At 44.0% G+C, this 18,589-nt stretch overlaps 1 protein-coding gene across 1 annotated transcript in view; it reads right to left on the bottom strand.

Annotated features, from left to right (window-relative positions):
• The window catches only part of LOC142461572 (uncharacterized), a 56,244-nt gene that overhangs the window by 1,615 nt on the left and 36,040 nt on the right, over nt 1-18,589 (bottom strand). Inside the window, exons 7-10 of the mRNA XM_075563552.1 lie at nt 12,252-12,314; nt 8,651-8,740; nt 4,424-4,550; nt 3,355-3,502 (exon numbers count right to left, since the gene is read on the bottom strand). Coding sequence (XP_075419667.1) covers nt 3,355-3,502; nt 4,424-4,550; nt 8,651-8,740; nt 12,252-12,314 — 428 coding nt within the window. The remainder of the gene's footprint in view (nt 1-3,354; nt 3,503-4,423; nt 4,551-8,650; nt 8,741-12,251; nt 12,315-18,589) is intronic.

The raw sequence follows: 18,589 nt of genomic DNA, 5'->3' as shown, positions 1-18,589 counted from the left end.
GGCATGTGTTTCTTTTTATATACTGTGGTAGTTCCAAATTTCAGGTCCACTGGAAGCTCTTAAAAAGTATAGGGGTGGAGTCTAGCCTGTTAATCAGGTCACAGTCTGGTTGTGATTTTTTGTGGGCATGGTCTTATCATAAGCAAGGTCCTGGGACCCTCCCCACCTCTTTCTGCCATCACTTTCCTGGTAGAAGACCCTGATTGCTGCCAGAAACAGTCTCATTGGATCCAGACAACTTTGAGTTCTCTGTCAATGTAAGTGGCTATGAAAGTCTGGAGAGGGGCTTATGGATTAGTAACAGCCTTAAGGACTTGAGTTGTACTGGGCTGGCATGTTTTCTTGATATATTATTTTTTGGTATAAAGCTCTTTATTACAAATATATAAGTATTTCTAGACTTGTTTCTCTAGTTCACCCAGCCTAATACATTACTGTACCTGAGGGTGGGGTACTACGGAAACAAATCATTATAATGGACAGTGTATACTTGTCTGAGCTCTGCCTTATGGTAGGTTTTCTTCATTGGCTAGCCAGAGGTCGGATAGGGCCACACTATTCACTGGGTTGGTTTCTGCAAAGGACATTTGAAGTGAAGGTTTTGAATCTTAAAAGTTGTCTTTGGTTATGCCTGTCTCAAAGGGTGAAAATGAATGTGATTAATGTGAATTGTCCCATGAGCTTCTCTGGAGCCATGCTGCTTTGTCAAAATGGATGACTGAAGGCCTGGCCCTGGCTTGATGCAGCCAGAGGTCTAAGGCCATACTGCATATGAATGGGGTAGTTTAGATGAGAAATGATTGAATTTGACTGTTTTCAGACTTGAGTTTAGGATCTAGCTGTACAAGGATTATACTGATTTCTATGTATTGTTATTGATATAATGTGTGATAGAAATTATTATTGGTAAGTATAAATACAGAGCATTTGTAAGCTCACTGCCTTCAGCCATTAAATTGGTTCTGTTAAATGGGTATATATAGGAAATGCCTGCAAACATGGTAAGAAAAGGCATGCCCCACTAAGTGCCATTGAGTGCTCAGTACATTTGCATTGGAAAAGACATGCCTGGAGAGCAATGGGCACACTGAAGGGGGCAAAAAAAAAAAGTAGCATTTGGCCTTTTTGAAAGTTGTACTGGCCAGTTGGCTCCAGAAGCTGGAAATCTCTGTGTGTTTGTCTGGAGTGGCTAGAGAAACAAATTCATAGACACTCATGTGTATATTAGAAAGAGGTTAATCTGAAGAATAATTGTACATTAAGAAAGCATCCCAGCATAATAAAGATCAAGTCCATAACCCATTTATTCAATACCAGTATATTGAAAACTCTTGAGACTCAAGCAACACATGCAATGATGCCAAATGCTGGAAGATCACAGGCCAATGGATGGTCTTGTGGATCCAGTGGCTGTGGAAGTGTCTCAGGAATGCTGTGAGTCTCCATCAGCATGTCTCCATGTGGCTTGTCAACAGGAATGTCAAGCAGAAAATGAGGGTCTGATCCACAGGGAGTTATTTATCTCTTTAGTGCCTCCAAATGAGGTCATCAATCTGTGACCTGACAGGCTAAACTCCACCCTTTCATTCTTAATAGTCACAAGTTGACACTAGATTATGTAACTACCACAGACCACCCTTTGTTAACTTCATATTTTCACACGACTTTTTAGCCATATATAAATTTCAAACAAGCAATAATAAAATAATATCTGTACCTAACAGGATAAAACTCATATGGATACAATTAAAAAATGTGCCACCCTCATTTAAACTTAACATTCTCTTAGTGAACAACAACAAAATATTCTATACTTAAGTGAACACCTACACCATAATCCTATGAATATATTCCTCCACCTATGAGAGTTTATAAGCCAACTAAGTCATGCCTTTATCCCCACATTTTGGGTACCCAGTTTCTATACTGCCCTCGTACATCAACCCAGTGCTCTGAGGAGACAATACCAATCTTTGAAGTGAAGAACCTTCATTCCAGTTGGAACCCCATGAAATCAGCATCCATTAGCAAAGTCAAAGAAGAACGGGCCATCCATAAATCCGGCAGCCATATGCATGAGTTCACATGCTCAAAAAAAATCTCTGCATCTGGTTGGGTTTAGTCAACTCAATGTGCTCTGTCTCACTTAGCCTCACCAGGGTGCCTATTGGCTGCTTTGCCTTTAGACCATGGGCTATGTCACACATTCTCGGCCCCCTTGGGCTTGGTCATGAACTTCAGACCAGTCAACCAGAGCTCATCATCTCCTCTAGTCCCTCTGAACCAGGTTCACAGGTGTCAGTAGCCAAGCTCAACCCATCTCTTTATTGCCGCATTTGTCTCCTGGTCAACAAGTGGATCCAGATAGTCAACTAGCAAGCATTTCAGCCTTCCCAGAGGCTCCCTTTAACGTTCAGTCCTAGAGAGGAGAGTTTCTTTACAGCTCCAATTTTTTTCCAACTAATGACACAAACCACTAGTTCAAAATCAAAATGCCAAAGAGTTCTTTTTTTTGTTCAGTCTCTCAACAGCACCCTAGGCTGTCCTGAGCACTCAAGACACTTGGGTGGGGCTTATTATTTTAGAGCCTTCTTTCCAATAATCATTTCTATAAAAAACTGTAACAATTTCAGAAGAAAACAGTATAAACCTACTACAGAACAATCCTAAACTCAATTAACAGTCAAGTTCAATCCTTATCTATCTTATCACAATTCTTACCTAAACTATTCCACTGATACAAAGTATGGCCTTAGGCCACTTACTGTATCCAGTCAGGCTCTGGCTTTCTGCCAACCACTTTCCCAAAGAAGCATGGTCTGTGAGAACTTCAAATGGCGATTTTACCCCATGAGCTCAAAATATACATCAATCACATTCATTTTCGTCATTTCAAACAGGAATAACTAAAGACAACAACCAAAGAAGAGAATCAAAACTTTACCTTCCCATATTCTTTCCAGAAAACAACCCAGTAAACTGAATGGTCACAAGTTTGACCTCTGCCTAGCCAAAGAAGAAAAACTACCATGACCCACAACAAGCATCTGCTCTCCAGCTCTATGATTGTTTATCTAGTAGCCCACTTCCAACATAGAGGGGCTTATGAAACACTATCAGACTGGTCTAGGCTGTTTCCTTGATAAACAACAACTTCATGATATAAAGCATTTTCTTATGTACATGTGAGTGTCTCTGGATTTGGCTGTCTAGTAATGTCTTGGAAAATTAGACTACCTTTCAATTTACCACTAACATTTCAAAGAGTTCTCTGATATGAACATTTTAATGTCACAATGCTATCTTCAAATTCTCCAGTGAAGCACTTCCTTATCTCAGTTGAGGAACCCTCACCTCACACATGCAGTCTGGTCTTTATTCTGATCTTCAGTGACATGCAATTCACAGATTTCTTGGACCATAGGGGACCAGGTGTCATTTTTCATGTACTGTATTGTATTTTCAGTGGACAGATTTTTTCCATCATCAAGTTTTTGAGAGACTGAAAAAAAACGATTTAAGTTAAGGTTAAAAGTAAAGCATTACTCAGAGGGAAAAGGTTGCTGTAAGAAAAAAAAGATTTTAATACATTATCCTGTTTCATACTTAGACCACGGTCAAAGAGCAATTCAACAGGAGATAGTGCCATGAAGACTGAGACTGACAAATGGAATGCAATGGGAAGCAGAAAGTAGACAGGTTTTTGACACAATCCCCATGGAACATGAAGAGAGGAATGAAGGCCACCTTTCTCTGTGAGCACTGGTGTGTTGGGGAGGATAAAAGTCAGAGAAGCAAGCTCAATCTCTGTGCTTGCTCAACCCAAAAGAGACCAGTTCAAACTGACTTCTTCAAATCTCATTCCCTCCATACAGGCCTGGTCCTTCAGAGGCTTCTTCCCTCCTGCAGCCCTCAACACTGGCGGTGCTGGAAGTGCTACCTGCACTCTCCTCAGGTCTTCCTCTGGCTACTCGGGGACAACAGATGTGTGTGGCTGACCTGCTACTCGTGGAAAAAGACCTATCACAAGGGAAGACAGCAATGGGCAAGAACACTTCCCTGACACTGAGGCAAGACTTTGTTAGTCAAGGTGTCCAGAGTGTGGGCAGATGTAAATTTATCTTGTCAAACATGTGACAGACATAGTAAGCTTCAATGCAATATTCAGACCACAAATATTCAATCTGTGTATACAACATTAAAGGAACTTAAATCTTTCCGTCACAATTGAAATAAGATATCCCTATAACACACAGAGTCTATATGCATGGAGAAGATATAACATGATGTTCCAAAGGGCACATACTACACTTGTCCCATTTATCAACATCCTCTCATCACTGGGCCCACACTGTGTAATACCAACAACAGGTATGCCATATGTGGTCTATGAAGGTAACTTTTAAAAAGAAGCCATCCATACCTACTGAGGCCAGGTTTCTGATGGTTTCCATCATCACGTCTCTGTAGAGTTTCCTCTGGGAAAGATCCAGCAAAGCCCACTCTTCCTGGGAAAAGTCCACAGCCACATCCTCAAGGGCCAGCGAGTCCTGAAACATCCACATATTCTGGTTCAGCAAGTTACCATGTAATTCTCAAGTAGAGAGAAAATGTTTTAAAAATGGCCGGGCAGTGTAAGATAAGATAAAATAATAATTGATAAATTATTAAGGGTTCATGAGAGAGGGGGGAGCAGGGAGGGAGGGGGAGGAAAAAAGGAAAATGAGCTGATTCAGGAACCCAAGTGGAAGGCAAATTTTGAGGATGAGGGCAACAAATGTATAAGGGTGCTTTACTCAATTGATGTACGTACAGATTGTGATAAGAGTTGTATGAGCCCCAATAAAAATGATTTATTAAAAAAAATGGAAAACCAAGTAGAAGAGCACCATCTAGACGCTACAATGAAGACTCAAGAAACCAAATAAAAAAGACAGGATGACAACCTGGGGGCCCAGAGCTCCTGGGGAAAAGATAAAGTAGATGAAATATCAACAAAAGAAAGAGACTGAAAAATTATATAAACTAACAAAACCAGTAAGCAAGGAGGCATATGTAGTGGTAAACTGTCAACCAACATAGTGGGCCATTTTAAAGTATTTCAAGCAGAGGTCTGATTGGAGCAGGATTCAGATAACTAATTCTGCTCACCCAGGACTCTATCAGGGACCAAAGAAGTTTGATCTCCTGCATTACCTTGTGCAGTCCCTCAGTGACCAGAAATACAACTCCCCTCCTTACTCACCCCCAGTAGATGGTCAAACTCCATCCCATTGCCAGTGATGTGCCTCTTTTTTCTTTCTTTATCTATTTCATCTTAGTTATTTCTTCTTCCCAAATTCCTTCCTCCCCCACCATGTCTTCCCATGCACATTAATTTTTTTTAAAAATCTACTTAATAGATTTTTAATAGTTACTCCTCCCCAAATATATAAAAAAAATGATGATGGCAACATATGTACAAGTGTGCTTGAAAAAATGATGTATGTATGGATTGTGCTAAGAGCTATAACAGCCCCCAATAAAATAATAATTTAACAAAGTTACCATGTAGTTCAGTGTGTGCAAGAAGGTGGAGGATGAGAGTCCTGGGAACTGAGAATTTCTAGGGATTTGACTTGAGGTTCAGTGTCCTACTAATGTCTAACCTAAGTCTGAGCAATCGGCCCATCCCTTCACTGTCTAGGTTCACTTCCTCATGGATTATATTATAGCTCCAACACATAATAATTCTTCCAATATAGTAAGCTTGTCTCTCCGCAGTTTGATTGTGACATTTTGCAAAGTTCTTCCTCTCTATTGTCATGTTTCAAAAAAGAGAACACTCAGATCATGAGTTAGATAAATGCTCTAAAATTTAAACTTTATGCCCACTTTTGAACATCTCTTCCATTGGTGAGGAAGGGGGCGCTGTTCACCACTTTCCACAGGACCAAGTAGAATATTTATGAAAACATGATTCACACAGGTGGAAGCAGGATGAGCTATTAACTAGTAGCAAGCACTGCAGAAACTGCAGTTTTTCCCTTGGCCCCTTACCATCCTTGGGAGGCCCAGTGGCCTGCAGGACAAAGGGCAACTCAAAGCCCTGACCTCACAGTATTCGTTTTCAAGAATGTCAAGTGATCAAGAACTGACAGACCAGCTGCTGGAAAGAGTATTATTTTAGTGAATTGTGACATTTTGCATCTAGTCTTTAAAAACTCTACAGTTGCACTTTGTGCACTCTGCCCCTTCACAGCACGCATTAATAAAAAAATAACCAGAACGCAGTTGAAGAACAGATAATGAAAGAAACCAGATTTCATGACAATTTTCTAACTCTGAGACACAAAGCGACTGTACGGCAATCATTATTCCTTGCTCCTCTGAGCAGACAGACACCAAGACAGCGCACAAATACAACCATGTTACATGATGACTTGAGAGTGGCCAATCTCCAAAGAACCACAACAGCAAGCCCTTGTGTTTGCTGACAATGTGTTTTACTAAGTTCACTAAAGCACAAAGACCTTGGCTGCTAAACTGTACATGAACCTCAGGAGAGACTAACACTCCAGCCAGTGAGATGTTCCCATCCATAGTTTTGTCATGTTTTGAGTTTCAGAACAGGCCCTTCAGCCTCTCTAGGAAGTTGATTCATGACACACAGTAAGCGAGGCAGAGGAATAGCAGGGCACACTCACCCTGTGTGAGTCCCTGGGTGGCACAGCCAGTTAAGCCTTCAGCCACAAAAGGTTGGAGGGTGAAGGCCAGAGAAAGGCTGAAAAAATGAACCACTGAGAGTTCTATGGAGTGCAGTTTTACTCTGAAACACATGGGAATCATGATTTGAAATCAAGTACAAGGGAGAAAGATGGTTTTTAATCAAATAATTGTCTTATTGGAATAGTTTATTTCTATGCTAATACCAATTCCAAGTATATTAGCTTGAGTTATGAGAAAGTAAAATTAGAATACATCCAGAAGTCCTAAGCAAACATCATCAGATACAGAAAAATCTTCAAAAGAAGATTAACAGAGGCGGGGGAAGAGGGGTGAGCCAACATCATAGATATGGGAACAACCAGGGAATGAAAATCAACAACCAGAAAGCCGTGGAGATCCTGCGGGTGTTGGAGCAACAGCAATCTAGCTGAGAGGGATTACTAAGAGACAGAAAAAGGGCGAGCACGCTGGTGGAACACGACGAGGGTAAAAGAAAACAGAGGAAAGATCTAGTAAGCAAAGTTATGGCTGCAGGTATAAACTTCGGTGTATACATAGGTAAATATTAATTCCTATAGGTAGAGGTATTGGCTTATGCACATATATTTATATGGGAATACATTGCAGTGGACGGACTTTGGGCCACTGCTCAAGCCCTCCCTCAACGCAAGAACACTTTGTTCCAACAACCTGGCACTCTGTGATGCTCACCCTTTAGGTGCTATCCTTGAAGACAAAATGGGTGCATAAGCAAATGTGGTAAAGAGAGCAGATTGAGCCCGGCTATCAAAAGATTTAGTCTCTGGGGTCTTAAAGGCTTGAAGTTGAAGATGTGATCATCTAGCAGAGAAGCAACAAACCCACATGGAAGAAGCAAACATGCCTGTGATATCATAAGGTGTCCACAGATCAGGTAACAGCTACCAGAAGACCCAAGACAAACAAACAAAAATACAAATTGCTGAGAACACGGGGAATCAGAACAGAGACCCAAAACCCATCTGTAGGCAAACATACATCCCCTCACACAGAGTCACAAGGAAGGGATGAGTCAACCAGGGTGCAGTATAGCGTCGATGAAACACACAATATGCCACCTGGTTCCTTGGGGCCTCCTCACCCCCCAATATCATGACCCAACTCCTGCCTTTCACTTCAGGGTATATCAGAGCATGTATACCGGTACAGATAATAACTCAGAACACATGGAATCCAGGTCAGATAACCCCCTCAGGTAAAGAACTGGGAGTAGTGATACCAGGAGGGTAGGGGAAGGTGGGGAGAAAAGGGGAGGAACTATGAAGGATACACAACCACACCAAGGGGGATGAACAACAGAAACCGTGGGAAAAGAGAGGGCAGTCATTGTTAATATATGAAAATAATAATCATTTATCAAGAGGCTGCAAGGGAGGGAGGATGGGAAAAAAGAGATGATAACAAGGGCTCAAAAAAAGTAAACATTTATAAAATAATGAAAGCAACATATATACAAATATGGTTAATATAATTTGTGTATGGATTGTTATAAAAACTTTAAGAACCCCAATACAAGAAAGAAAAATTAACACCATGGGAAATTTGACAAATTCAACTATGTTAAAATTCAAAACAATCTTTCTGTTATTTTTTAAAAATTGTTTTATTAGGGGCTCATACAACTCATCACAATCATACATACATCAATTGCGTAAAGCACATTTGTACATTCATTGCCCCCATCAAGCTCAAAACATTTGCTCTCCACCTAAGCCCAGCCCTCCCCCCCTCCCTCATGAACCCTTGATAATTTATAAATTATTGTCATATCTTGCCCTGTCTGATGTCTCCCTTCAACCACTTTTCTGTTGCCCATCCCCCAGGGAGGTCACATGTAGATCCTTGTAATCAGTTCCCCCTTTCCAACCCACCCTCCCTCCACCCTCCTAGTATCACCACTCACATCACTGGTCCTGAAGTGATCATCCATCCTGGATTCCCCGTGCTTCCAGTTCCTATCTGTACCAGTGTACATCCTCTGGTCCATCCAGATCTGCAAGGCAGAATTGGGATCATGAAAGTGGGGGAGGAGGAAGCATTTAGGAACTAGAGGAAAGTTGTATCTTTCATTGTTGCTACATCGCACAGACTGGCTCCCTCCTCCCCGAAAGCCTTCTGTAAGGGGCTGTCCAGTGGCTTACAAATGGGCTTTGGGTCTCCACTCCGCACCGGCCCCTCATTCACTGTGATAAGATTTTTTGTTCTGATGATGCCTGATACCTGATCCCTTCAACACATCGTGATTGCACAGGCTGGTGTGCTTCTCCCATGTGGGCTTTGTTGCTTCTGAGCTAGATGGCCGCCTGTTTACCTTCAAGCCTTTAGGACCCCAGATGCTGCATCTTTTGATAGCTGGGCACCATCAGCTTTCTTCTCCACATTTACTTATGCACCCATTTGTCTTCAGCAATCATATCATGGAGGTGGGCACACAATGATATGATTTTTTTGTTCTTTGATGCCTGATCCCTTCGACACCTCATGATCACACAGGCTGGTGTGTTTCTTCCATGTGGGCTTTGTTGCTTCTGAAATAGATGGCTGCTTGTTTACCTTCAAGCCTTTAATATCCCTGACGGTATATCTTTTGATAGCTGGGCACCATGAGCTTTCTTCACCACATTGGCTTATGTACCTGCTTGGTCTTCAGCGGTTGTGTCGGGAAGGTGAACATCACAGAATGCCAATTTAATAGAAGAAAGTATTTTTGCATTGAGGGGGTACTTGAGTTGAGGCCCAATGTCCTTCCGCTACCTTAATACTAAACCTATAGATAGAGGCACATACCGTACATACTCGACTATAAGCTGACCCGAGTATAAGCCCAGGCACCTAAGTATTACCTGAGAAACCAGAAAAACTGATTGACTCGAGTATAAGCCTAGGGTGGAAAATGCAGAAGCTATTGGTGAGTTTCAATAATCAAAATAAATGAAAATAAAATTACTAAAAATTGAGACATCAGTGGGGTAATTTATTTAAATATTTACTTTTAATAAAATACATAAATAAAAGGACAAATCATTTAACATTAGTAAACCAGCACAGTAAGTGGAAAATAGGTTCAACAAAAACAATAAGGTATCAACAATGATACCTTAAGAGTACTATTCCTTGAGCTCAATCAGCAACCAAGCTAAAATGTAAAGAGTTAAAATCCTTCAAAACTGGATTCCTCATCATCATCCGTATCCCAATACAGAGCTTCAGCTGGTGTGAGGTCATCATAGACACTGTCCTCACTGAGATCACCGTCATCACCATTGCTGCTGTCATTTTCATACAAAGCGCAGTCTTCACTGCCATCCATAGCATTACTGATACTACATTTCTGGAAGGCACGTCTCACCATGTCTTCTAGAATGTCTTCCCATGCATCTTGAACCCACTTTGCTATTAACTCTATGTCAGGCTTTATGAGATTTCCTCCTTTTGTTAGTCGGGCTAGACCAGATGACATCTATTCATGCCACATCCTTTGCACATGGTCTTTAAAAGGCTTATTCAAAGATACACATCATAGGACGGCTCTGATTTGTTAGATGTGAGTAAACAAACATTCAAAGGCCTGAAGTGTCAGCAGAGCTTTGAAAGAACAACGGAGAAACGGCAATCATCTGTGAGATAATGGCGCTCTTCCCGTTACCTGGGGGGTCCCCAGCGCGATGTTACACCTCGCTGGGGGTACCACTGACCCATGTATAAGTCGAACCCATTTTCAGCACATTTTCGGTTATACACGAGTATATACGGTAGATCTATTTCCCCATCCTCATATATAAATATATTTGCATATGTACATACCTTTATTTAGATCTCATAAATGCCCTATGCCTCCTAGCTCTTGCTTCTTATTTCCTTTGGCTCTCCTCTTGTCCCACTATCATGCTCAGTCTTCATTTGGGTTTCAGTAATTTCTCTTGGTTACATTACCCTTGGTCATGCCGTACCAGCCCTCCTAGGACCTACACCCTCCTCACCACCGATTTGGATCACTTGTTGTTCCCTTGTCCCTGGGTTTGTTAACTCCACTACCTTTCCCCCCACCTCCCCCTCTCCCATGTCCCCCCAGAACTGTTGGTCCCGTTGTTTTCTCCTCTAGATTGTTCATCCAGTCTTATATAGACAGACCTGCGGAGATAACATGCACAAAAACAAGACAGAGCAAAACCAAGCAACAATACACAACAAAGCAACAACAAACCAATGAAAAAAACAAAACATAACAAGAAAGAAAAGTTTGTAGTTAGTTCAAGGATTGTTTGTTGGCCTTTAGGAATGTTTTCCAGTCCAGTCTGTTGGGGCACCACGCCCTGGCCCCAAAGCACACCTTTAGCATTCCCTGTGGACCTCGCTGCTCCATTCCCTTGCTGTTCTGTTGCACTCCCTTAGTGTTTTGCCTCGTTGTGGCAGGATCAGATTGGGTACAATTCCCACACTGGGTCTCCGGTGTTGTCCCCTGTAGGGCTTATGGGTCAGTGAAGGGCGTCATGTCTCATAGTGGTGCTGGCCATGTGGTCCTCTCTGTGGACTGGCTGCTCTAATTGGGAACATTGTCGTGAAGGCCTGGTGGGCCAGGATGTGCTCCACTCTCTCCTCTTCCCTCTTCATCTGCTCCCATATGCTCGTGAGATATGTGCCTCTCCTGGAGGTGCAGATTCAATGCCATCCTTTGAAATAAATTCTTTTGGGGTGAGGGTCAAAACCATCTTTCAAACAGCAACAAAAATGAATGAGGAGATCCATACACACTAGGACAAAAATCTCCAAAGTTATCAATCCACCCTAAGAAGTCACAGAGGATCAATTAACTTGGTGAAACAAGCACAGCCTGCCAATTGTGCTGCAGTTTCAGAGAATTGAAGGATGAAATCAAACAAGAACAAAACTTTATCGTGACTACTGGTCTCCCAGATTCTTCATGAATGAAGGTCTGGGTTCTCCCACTGCATCCACCAGCCTGTGGCCTGTCTGCTTCCTATTCATCAACTGCATGAGTTACAAGTTCATACACATTTTGTTACAAGATCAAAAATTGCCTTATTACCCAAGCAAGTGGAAGAGAGTCTGCCACAGACTCTCCCCCTTTGCTACCACACCACACAGGGGCAGAGGTGGGACTGTGCTTGGGGCAAGCATGGATCTGCAGGGCCTTGGACTCAGCCTCCTCAATTGGGGAAAATCCATCATCAGACTCTAGTATGTGGTTCTGTGAGGCAACAGAGAGCAGAAAGGGACAAAATGGGGTCATGTCAGCCACATGTCAGCCCAGTCATAGTTGGAAGGTGATTCCAGGCAGACAAGGCTTGAAAAACCACATATGTATTCAGGAAATATCCATGAACTGGGAAGCAGGGCCCCAAGATGACTCACAGGGTTCAGGCCCTTGGACTCTCTAACAACTCTTAAACCTGATGGAAGAATCTCAGGACCCAGCGTGCACAGTCCCAACAATTTCATCCAGCTCGCCTCTTCCAAATGCCCCGGGACTCTGTGGCACTCACCATTTCCTGGCTACAGCTTCTGAAGGTGCAAGTGAATGTGCTCTCTGAGCACAAGGAGTCACTCTAGGAAGAAGGCTGCTAGTGCAGGCAGAGCCACTGGGCAGTCTGGAGGCAGGTGAATGATGTTTGGTCCACAGGCAGGCAGAGCAGCACACACCCTTGCTCGGAATTTCATGAAAGTCCAAAACAGTCGACCTTGGTCTCCAGCTGTCTAGCTGGACTGGCTCTCTGTTCACCAAGCCTGCGACCTGAAACGGAAGGTGACAGTGCTGAGTAAGGAGGGAGTGTCAGGTTCTTGGCCTTCAGCTGTTGCCCTGGGCAGAGCATCCTACCAGGGTAGATTTGTCTACACACTTGACAGGGAGTCCAGGTGGCACCATGTCTCAAAGGTCCCTCTATTAACCTACAGGTCAACCAGTGGAACCCACCAGCTGCCCCACGGGAGAAAGGTGTTGCAGTCAGCTTCCATGAGGATGCACATCCTTGGAAAGCTGTGCGGCAGGAGCCTGTTGACTTGGTCTCACAGGGTCACTACAGGTCAGAGTAGACTCCATAGAAAGAGGTTTGAGTTTCTATATACTTGGCTCCATGCAAATTGATGCACGTTTCTCTTGCATCCCATCAAATTGTGAAAATAACGCTAATACTAACAACACCAACACTACATACCCTTGTAGACGTGTTTTTAATGAGTTACCACTGACACATAATCACTTTTCCATAGATTCCCCAAGAAGTGATGGGTGTGCATGTATTGAGTTCAGAGAGCTTTGAGAAGACATGTGGAACTGGATGTTAGGAATGTTAGCAAGCCTCCACTGACTTACCTCTGAGGTGTGTTGGCGGGGAATCGAAGTCTGATGCCCTACATGGAGGTTGAGAATTCTACCACTGAACCCTGAGTCCTACCTCAATTTCTGAGACTCTACAAATATTTCACAGAGGCAGTAGTGGTTAAAATGGTTAAATTTGATGACAGCCATCCTAGTGGGCCTCAAGCAGCATCTCACTTTGAGGTTGACTTGTATTTCCTTGATCACTACAGACTCTGCCATCTTCTCCTGTGCTTATTGACTCCACAGCAAAGGGGGAGCGTCCATATATGTACCTCAAACTGGTTGTGTGTTTTCTACGCAGACAACATCCATACAGGTTCCTTTATTGTGCCAGCATTTATTCACAGTTTGTTGGTTTTGAGGTGAAGGAATTTACATATTCTCAATAGTAAACCCTCAATGGACATATGTTTCCTAAATGTTTCCATGATCTGCAGTTTGTATCTATGACTCCTGGATGAAGTCTCTGATTTGGATCTGGGGGAGGGGTGGGTCATATGTCTCAGAGTAGAAAGAACATCACTCTGTAGGGCTCTCTTCAGCTGGCCATTTTGGAAGGAATCTCCAGGCCTTTCTCCTTACTTACTTTCCTCTATTTTAGTCTTTTTTATTTCTTTCTAAATCGTGTCGTAGTTTTCCATGCACACGATTTTTCTGTTTTAGACACTATTCTAAATGGAAGGGTTTCCTCAAGACCCTTTAAAGCTCCTTGTTGGCGTATAGATCTGAAGCAGATTTTTCCATGTTACATTACCTTCTACAATTTTGCTGAGGTAATTTATTAGCCCTAATACTTGGTGTATTCTTGGGACTCTTCTATATATAGGATTTATCATCTGTAAATATGGAATGACCTTCAAAATGGAACCAAAAGTGCAGGTGCATGAAGGGCAGAGACATGTAAATTAGGAGCCACAGCTAGAGGGCCCATTGTCAGGGACTGTAACACAGTTGCTATGACTGGAACTGACCCCATGGCACCAAACAACATCATGACTGCAGAACCACTGATAATGCCTGAAACTATTGTTCTTGCTGTACTTTAAACAGACTGGTGTTCTGTTTCAAGCATTCGTCCTATAATGGTTACTGCCACTGTGCTCTCAGCGTTACCTTTCCTATCTCACCACTGTACGCACTAATTAATTTTTCCTCTCAGAGTGGATTAGTGGATTTTAGTAGTCACACTCTGGTTTCTTGCTGAAGATGTCTCAGATTTCACTATTAGAAGCTGCCTTACGTCACTTCCTGTTATTTTCTTGGTTTGTTATTATTTCCCACATGTGTCCCCAACCCATCATGGACTCTTCCTGCCTCAGCCAAATAAAAGAACCAACAACATGGCTCAGGATGCCTGTTAGATATATAACACAAAAATGAACTGTTAAATTATATACAGATAGATAGATATATAATACAAGAAATTAGCAGTTAAATTTTAAAGCAGTACAAATGGCTCAGTGCAACTCACTCCCATGAGAGTTGTGAGACACTAGGAGTCCTTCAAGTCTTGAGAGTCGCTAGGTAGTCCTCTGTAGAGAGAGAGAGCTAGGCTATCCCAGCACAGCACAAAACAGCAAGGCAGGTCACCAACTATCAGCCAGGTCACCAACTGTCAGTCCCCAGCTCTGGAGATGTAAATTTCAATCCTGTGGTCTTAAAGGGACCTCAACTTACAGCAATAAAGGCCACAGGCTAGGCGTCCCACAGGTAGTGAGCCCTTTAAATTGAGGCACAGAACAAGCAAGGCAGCTGTACATTGGTCTGATGATTAAAGAGCGGGAGACAAGAAAGGCAAGGCTCACCTAGCCATTTTTATCTCTCCGCCCTTCAATTAATCCCACTTGTGTTCATCGGCCAGGTAGTGACCAAAGTATTGAAGAATTCTAACTTTTTTTTCCAGTATGAAATTGATGACATGTAATAAAGATGTAGTGATAATTACTAGGAAAGCAAAAAAACATGGAAACACTGATGATGAATAAGAAATTGGAAAACAGGATGTTGGAGGTACAGAGGAAGAGGATATAGTGCATGACAGAACTTGTAAGACCAGACTTCCTCATTCAAAATACTAGTTTTCAACAACAAAGACTTCCTCATCAAACAAGGCAGTTTCTGCATATCACACATCCTGAGGGATACAAGGACCTCACTGACAGTGATGACTTCAAGCCATAAATGAACCAGATCTTTAAAAAGATTGAGGAAAGAATTGAAAGAGAATGGCATTTTCCCATTAATTTTTGGAAGCCACTGCAAACCTCTTCCTAATATGTTAAACAGGACATTTTCTGTAATGAATGTCCTGTATTCATATGAATATGAAAAATGGTCAGGAAAACTGATCTTGCATAACTTAAAAAAATCATAAAGCTTCTTTCTTGGAAAATTCCTACTAAACTGATACTATTTTCACGCCATAGGTACTGAGAAGAGTGCAGTGAGGTTATACCACGCCAATATGTTTCACACAGACTCTGTGAGAGCTGAAAAGCCACGGCATCGCCCCATGTTCCCGGGTCTTGCACATTTCACATTTTCCACTGGGTACTCACTCATCCTATTAGACTGCTACCTCCTTTTATAATTTGGAGTTTTCCTGCTCTGATGGATTTCCACCTTACACAGATGGTGGTTTGGCAGGTGTATTTGTACATTTGAACCTGTATGTCTGCAGGTCACTATGTGTGTGAGTGACTGTGTGCATGCTTTGCAATACAGAACCTTATTTTGTTTTTCATTTTGACAACCCGAGAGGTGTGAATGGTTAGCAGAAACAGCTGTGAATAGAAAGATGGGAATTTGATTCTCATCAAATTCTATGGAAGAAGGTCAGATGTCCGGCTGGGACTCAGTCATTGAAACCCCTGTACAGCCCGCTGTACTGACTGACACACAGAAGTGTCCATGAGCTGCAGTGGCGTAAGGGAACATGGAGGTTAATAGGTGGCACAGATGGTACTAGATTGATAAACTAAGGGCTAGCAGTTCAAACTCACCCAGTGTTGATGCAGGAAAAACCCTAAGGAACAGTCTACTCTAACAAACAGGGTTGCCAGGACATGTAATTCACTACATCCCACCTGATCTAATGAAAAATTAAGCATGACACTTGTGTATTCACATCTATATGCACACAACCATAAACTGACCCACTAAATCAACATGATCCTCACTGAAAATCCCCATGTCTATAATGCATGGGAACATACCCACAATGAGGGTGCAGTGAGTCTATATTTGGGAACAAGCAGCCTGACTAGGGCCCTGGTTGAACGACTGACTGGCTGCTACAGAATCCTCAGGCAGTTGAAGCCCAAGACCTGGCCTTGGGGGCACACAGAGGGCAGCCAGAGACCCTCAGGAGGAGTTCTGAGGTCACATGGCATCCTAAGCTTGAGAATGGAGGGAGTGCACCACCAGACTGCGCCTTTGTCAGAGACACTTGAGACACAGAAGGAGCACTCGTCACATGACCGTATACTGCGTCCCAGGGAAAATGCCAGTTAGGTTGAAATCGGGCAATAACAATTCTATTTCTGCACGTTCTGTGGTCTAGAAATCAAGCTGAGATATAATCTAAGGGGGATAAAAGATAATAAAAAGGAGAGCAGGCCGGCATGCCCCAGTCTAGCACCTTGAAAATCACAGAAAAAGGAAGCAAAACACAACGCATCCACTTGGACTTGGGACCTATGTCATAACAGGGAAACGGCCAGAGACGAGGCCTTGTGGCCACCAAGAAAGAAGTACTCAGACAAGGGCGCCTCGTCCAAACGGAGCTCTGGGCCCGGTGTCGCTGAGACGTCTCTGGGCCGGAACCGCGCATCCCCGCGACCCCAGGCTGGGACGCAACAAGCTCCAGGCCAGAGCCCGCCAGCGGCTGGGCCTTTCCGAGGGCCTACCGGGGGGCGGGGTCCCCGAGGGGTTCTGAGCAGTCAAAGGGGGCAGGGAGGCCAGCCCTGAGGTGGAACGGCAGGTGGCCGGGCCGGAGCAGGTTAACCGGAAACGAGGGACGCGGTGACGCAGGCGTCGCGCGGCGGGATCGAGAGGGGCAGCGCAGGGGGGACCACCGGAACCTCAAGAAACGTCTGGGGACGCCGGGCCTCGGGGACACCCCGCCGGGACCGCGCCAGAGCAAGCAACCACTCACCCACTGGGACCGTCGCTGCGGGCGCTCTTCCGCGTCGACGAGCGATGTCGTCACCGGAAGGACGTCACCAGGGCGCGGCGTCAGGAGGAGGGGAGCGCCCGCGCGCGGGGCTACGCGGAGGGGCCCTCGGGCGCCGACCCTCGTCCTCCCGGCGCCGGACGCTGGGCTGCCCTCCACGCCCGCCCGGGCTCCCCGCCAGCTTCCCGGGGGAATCCGACCCTTTCCTTCCGCTGCCTTCTCCGGCGGCGCTCCTGGGCTCCGATACTGGTTTTCGGGCCAGGACCCCCGTCCGTGGTGCCTGTGAACGGGGATGGACTGGTTGCGGGGGTTGGTGGCGTGCGGCCGCCCTTAGTCTTTCTCCAGCCTCTTGTAGGTCACGCTGTTTCCTCGTCGCCTCTGTGGCCCGCAGGAGGAAGTCAGGAGGATATCGTTTTTGGTTGCTGGTTGGTTTGTTGCTGTTGTTGGCAGAGGTGGCCTCGTGAAGTTTTGATTTTCTCCAGCCTCCAAGGGAATATGATTCTTCTCCTTTTACTCCATTCTGAGATGGGTCTAACTGGCGCCTGTACTGATTTACAGTCTCGGAAACCCTGTGTCTGACCCCTAAAATTGGAATGGACTGGTTGCCCCACCATATGGGTTAACCTGCTCCGGCATGGGCCTACTGGCTCGGGGTCCCTGCCCGCCTCTTACTGCTGAGAGCCCCTCAGGAACCCTCCCGGCTAGCCTCTCAGAAAGGAACAGACCTATGACCGCCACAGTAAACCTGAGTCCGTCATATCCCCTGGACAAGCACAGGGATTATGGGCTCTCAGTAGCCCCAATCGAAGGGCAGTTAATTATAAGGCTTGATTCTCACCCTCCAGCAGGGGGTGGTAAAAAAGAAGATGGTGTACGGCTATCAAATGGAATAGTGTCTACGGTCTTAAAGACTTGTGTTTAAACAAGCAGTCATCTAAGTAAGGAGTCAAATAAATCCACATGGAAAAGGCACACCAGCATGTATGATCCAAAGATGACAATAACAAAATTCAAATATGACAAAGGGACAAGTATCGTGACTTAAACTCCGAATGCCCAATTTGTTGACAGCTATGGGACAGTGGGAGGCCAACACCTATCTACTGACTAGTCAGATTAAGCCCATAGCATTCCCACTATAGCCACAGGCAAGGGTCTCTAACGCATTTACTATAACATAGATCATTGTCATCTTGATTATGCTGGATGAAAATGAACTTGTTACTTGTTCAGTCGACCTCCCTGTTAACTTACTAGGTGTATTTCTTGCTTGTTCCATGACAAAAATTTCATCCCTGGCTTTTAAATATTGTTAGTGGTCTTATATT

The sequence above is a fragment of the Tenrec ecaudatus genome, chromosome 11 (genome assembly GCF_050624435.1).
Source record: "Tenrec ecaudatus isolate mTenEca1 chromosome 11, mTenEca1.hap1, whole genome shotgun sequence".
Lineage (NCBI taxonomy): Eukaryota > Metazoa > Chordata > Mammalia > Afrosoricida > Tenrecidae > Tenrec > Tenrec ecaudatus.
The sequence above is the reverse complement of the archived record's forward strand: the minus strand, read 5'-3'. Positions and strand labels throughout refer to the sequence as shown.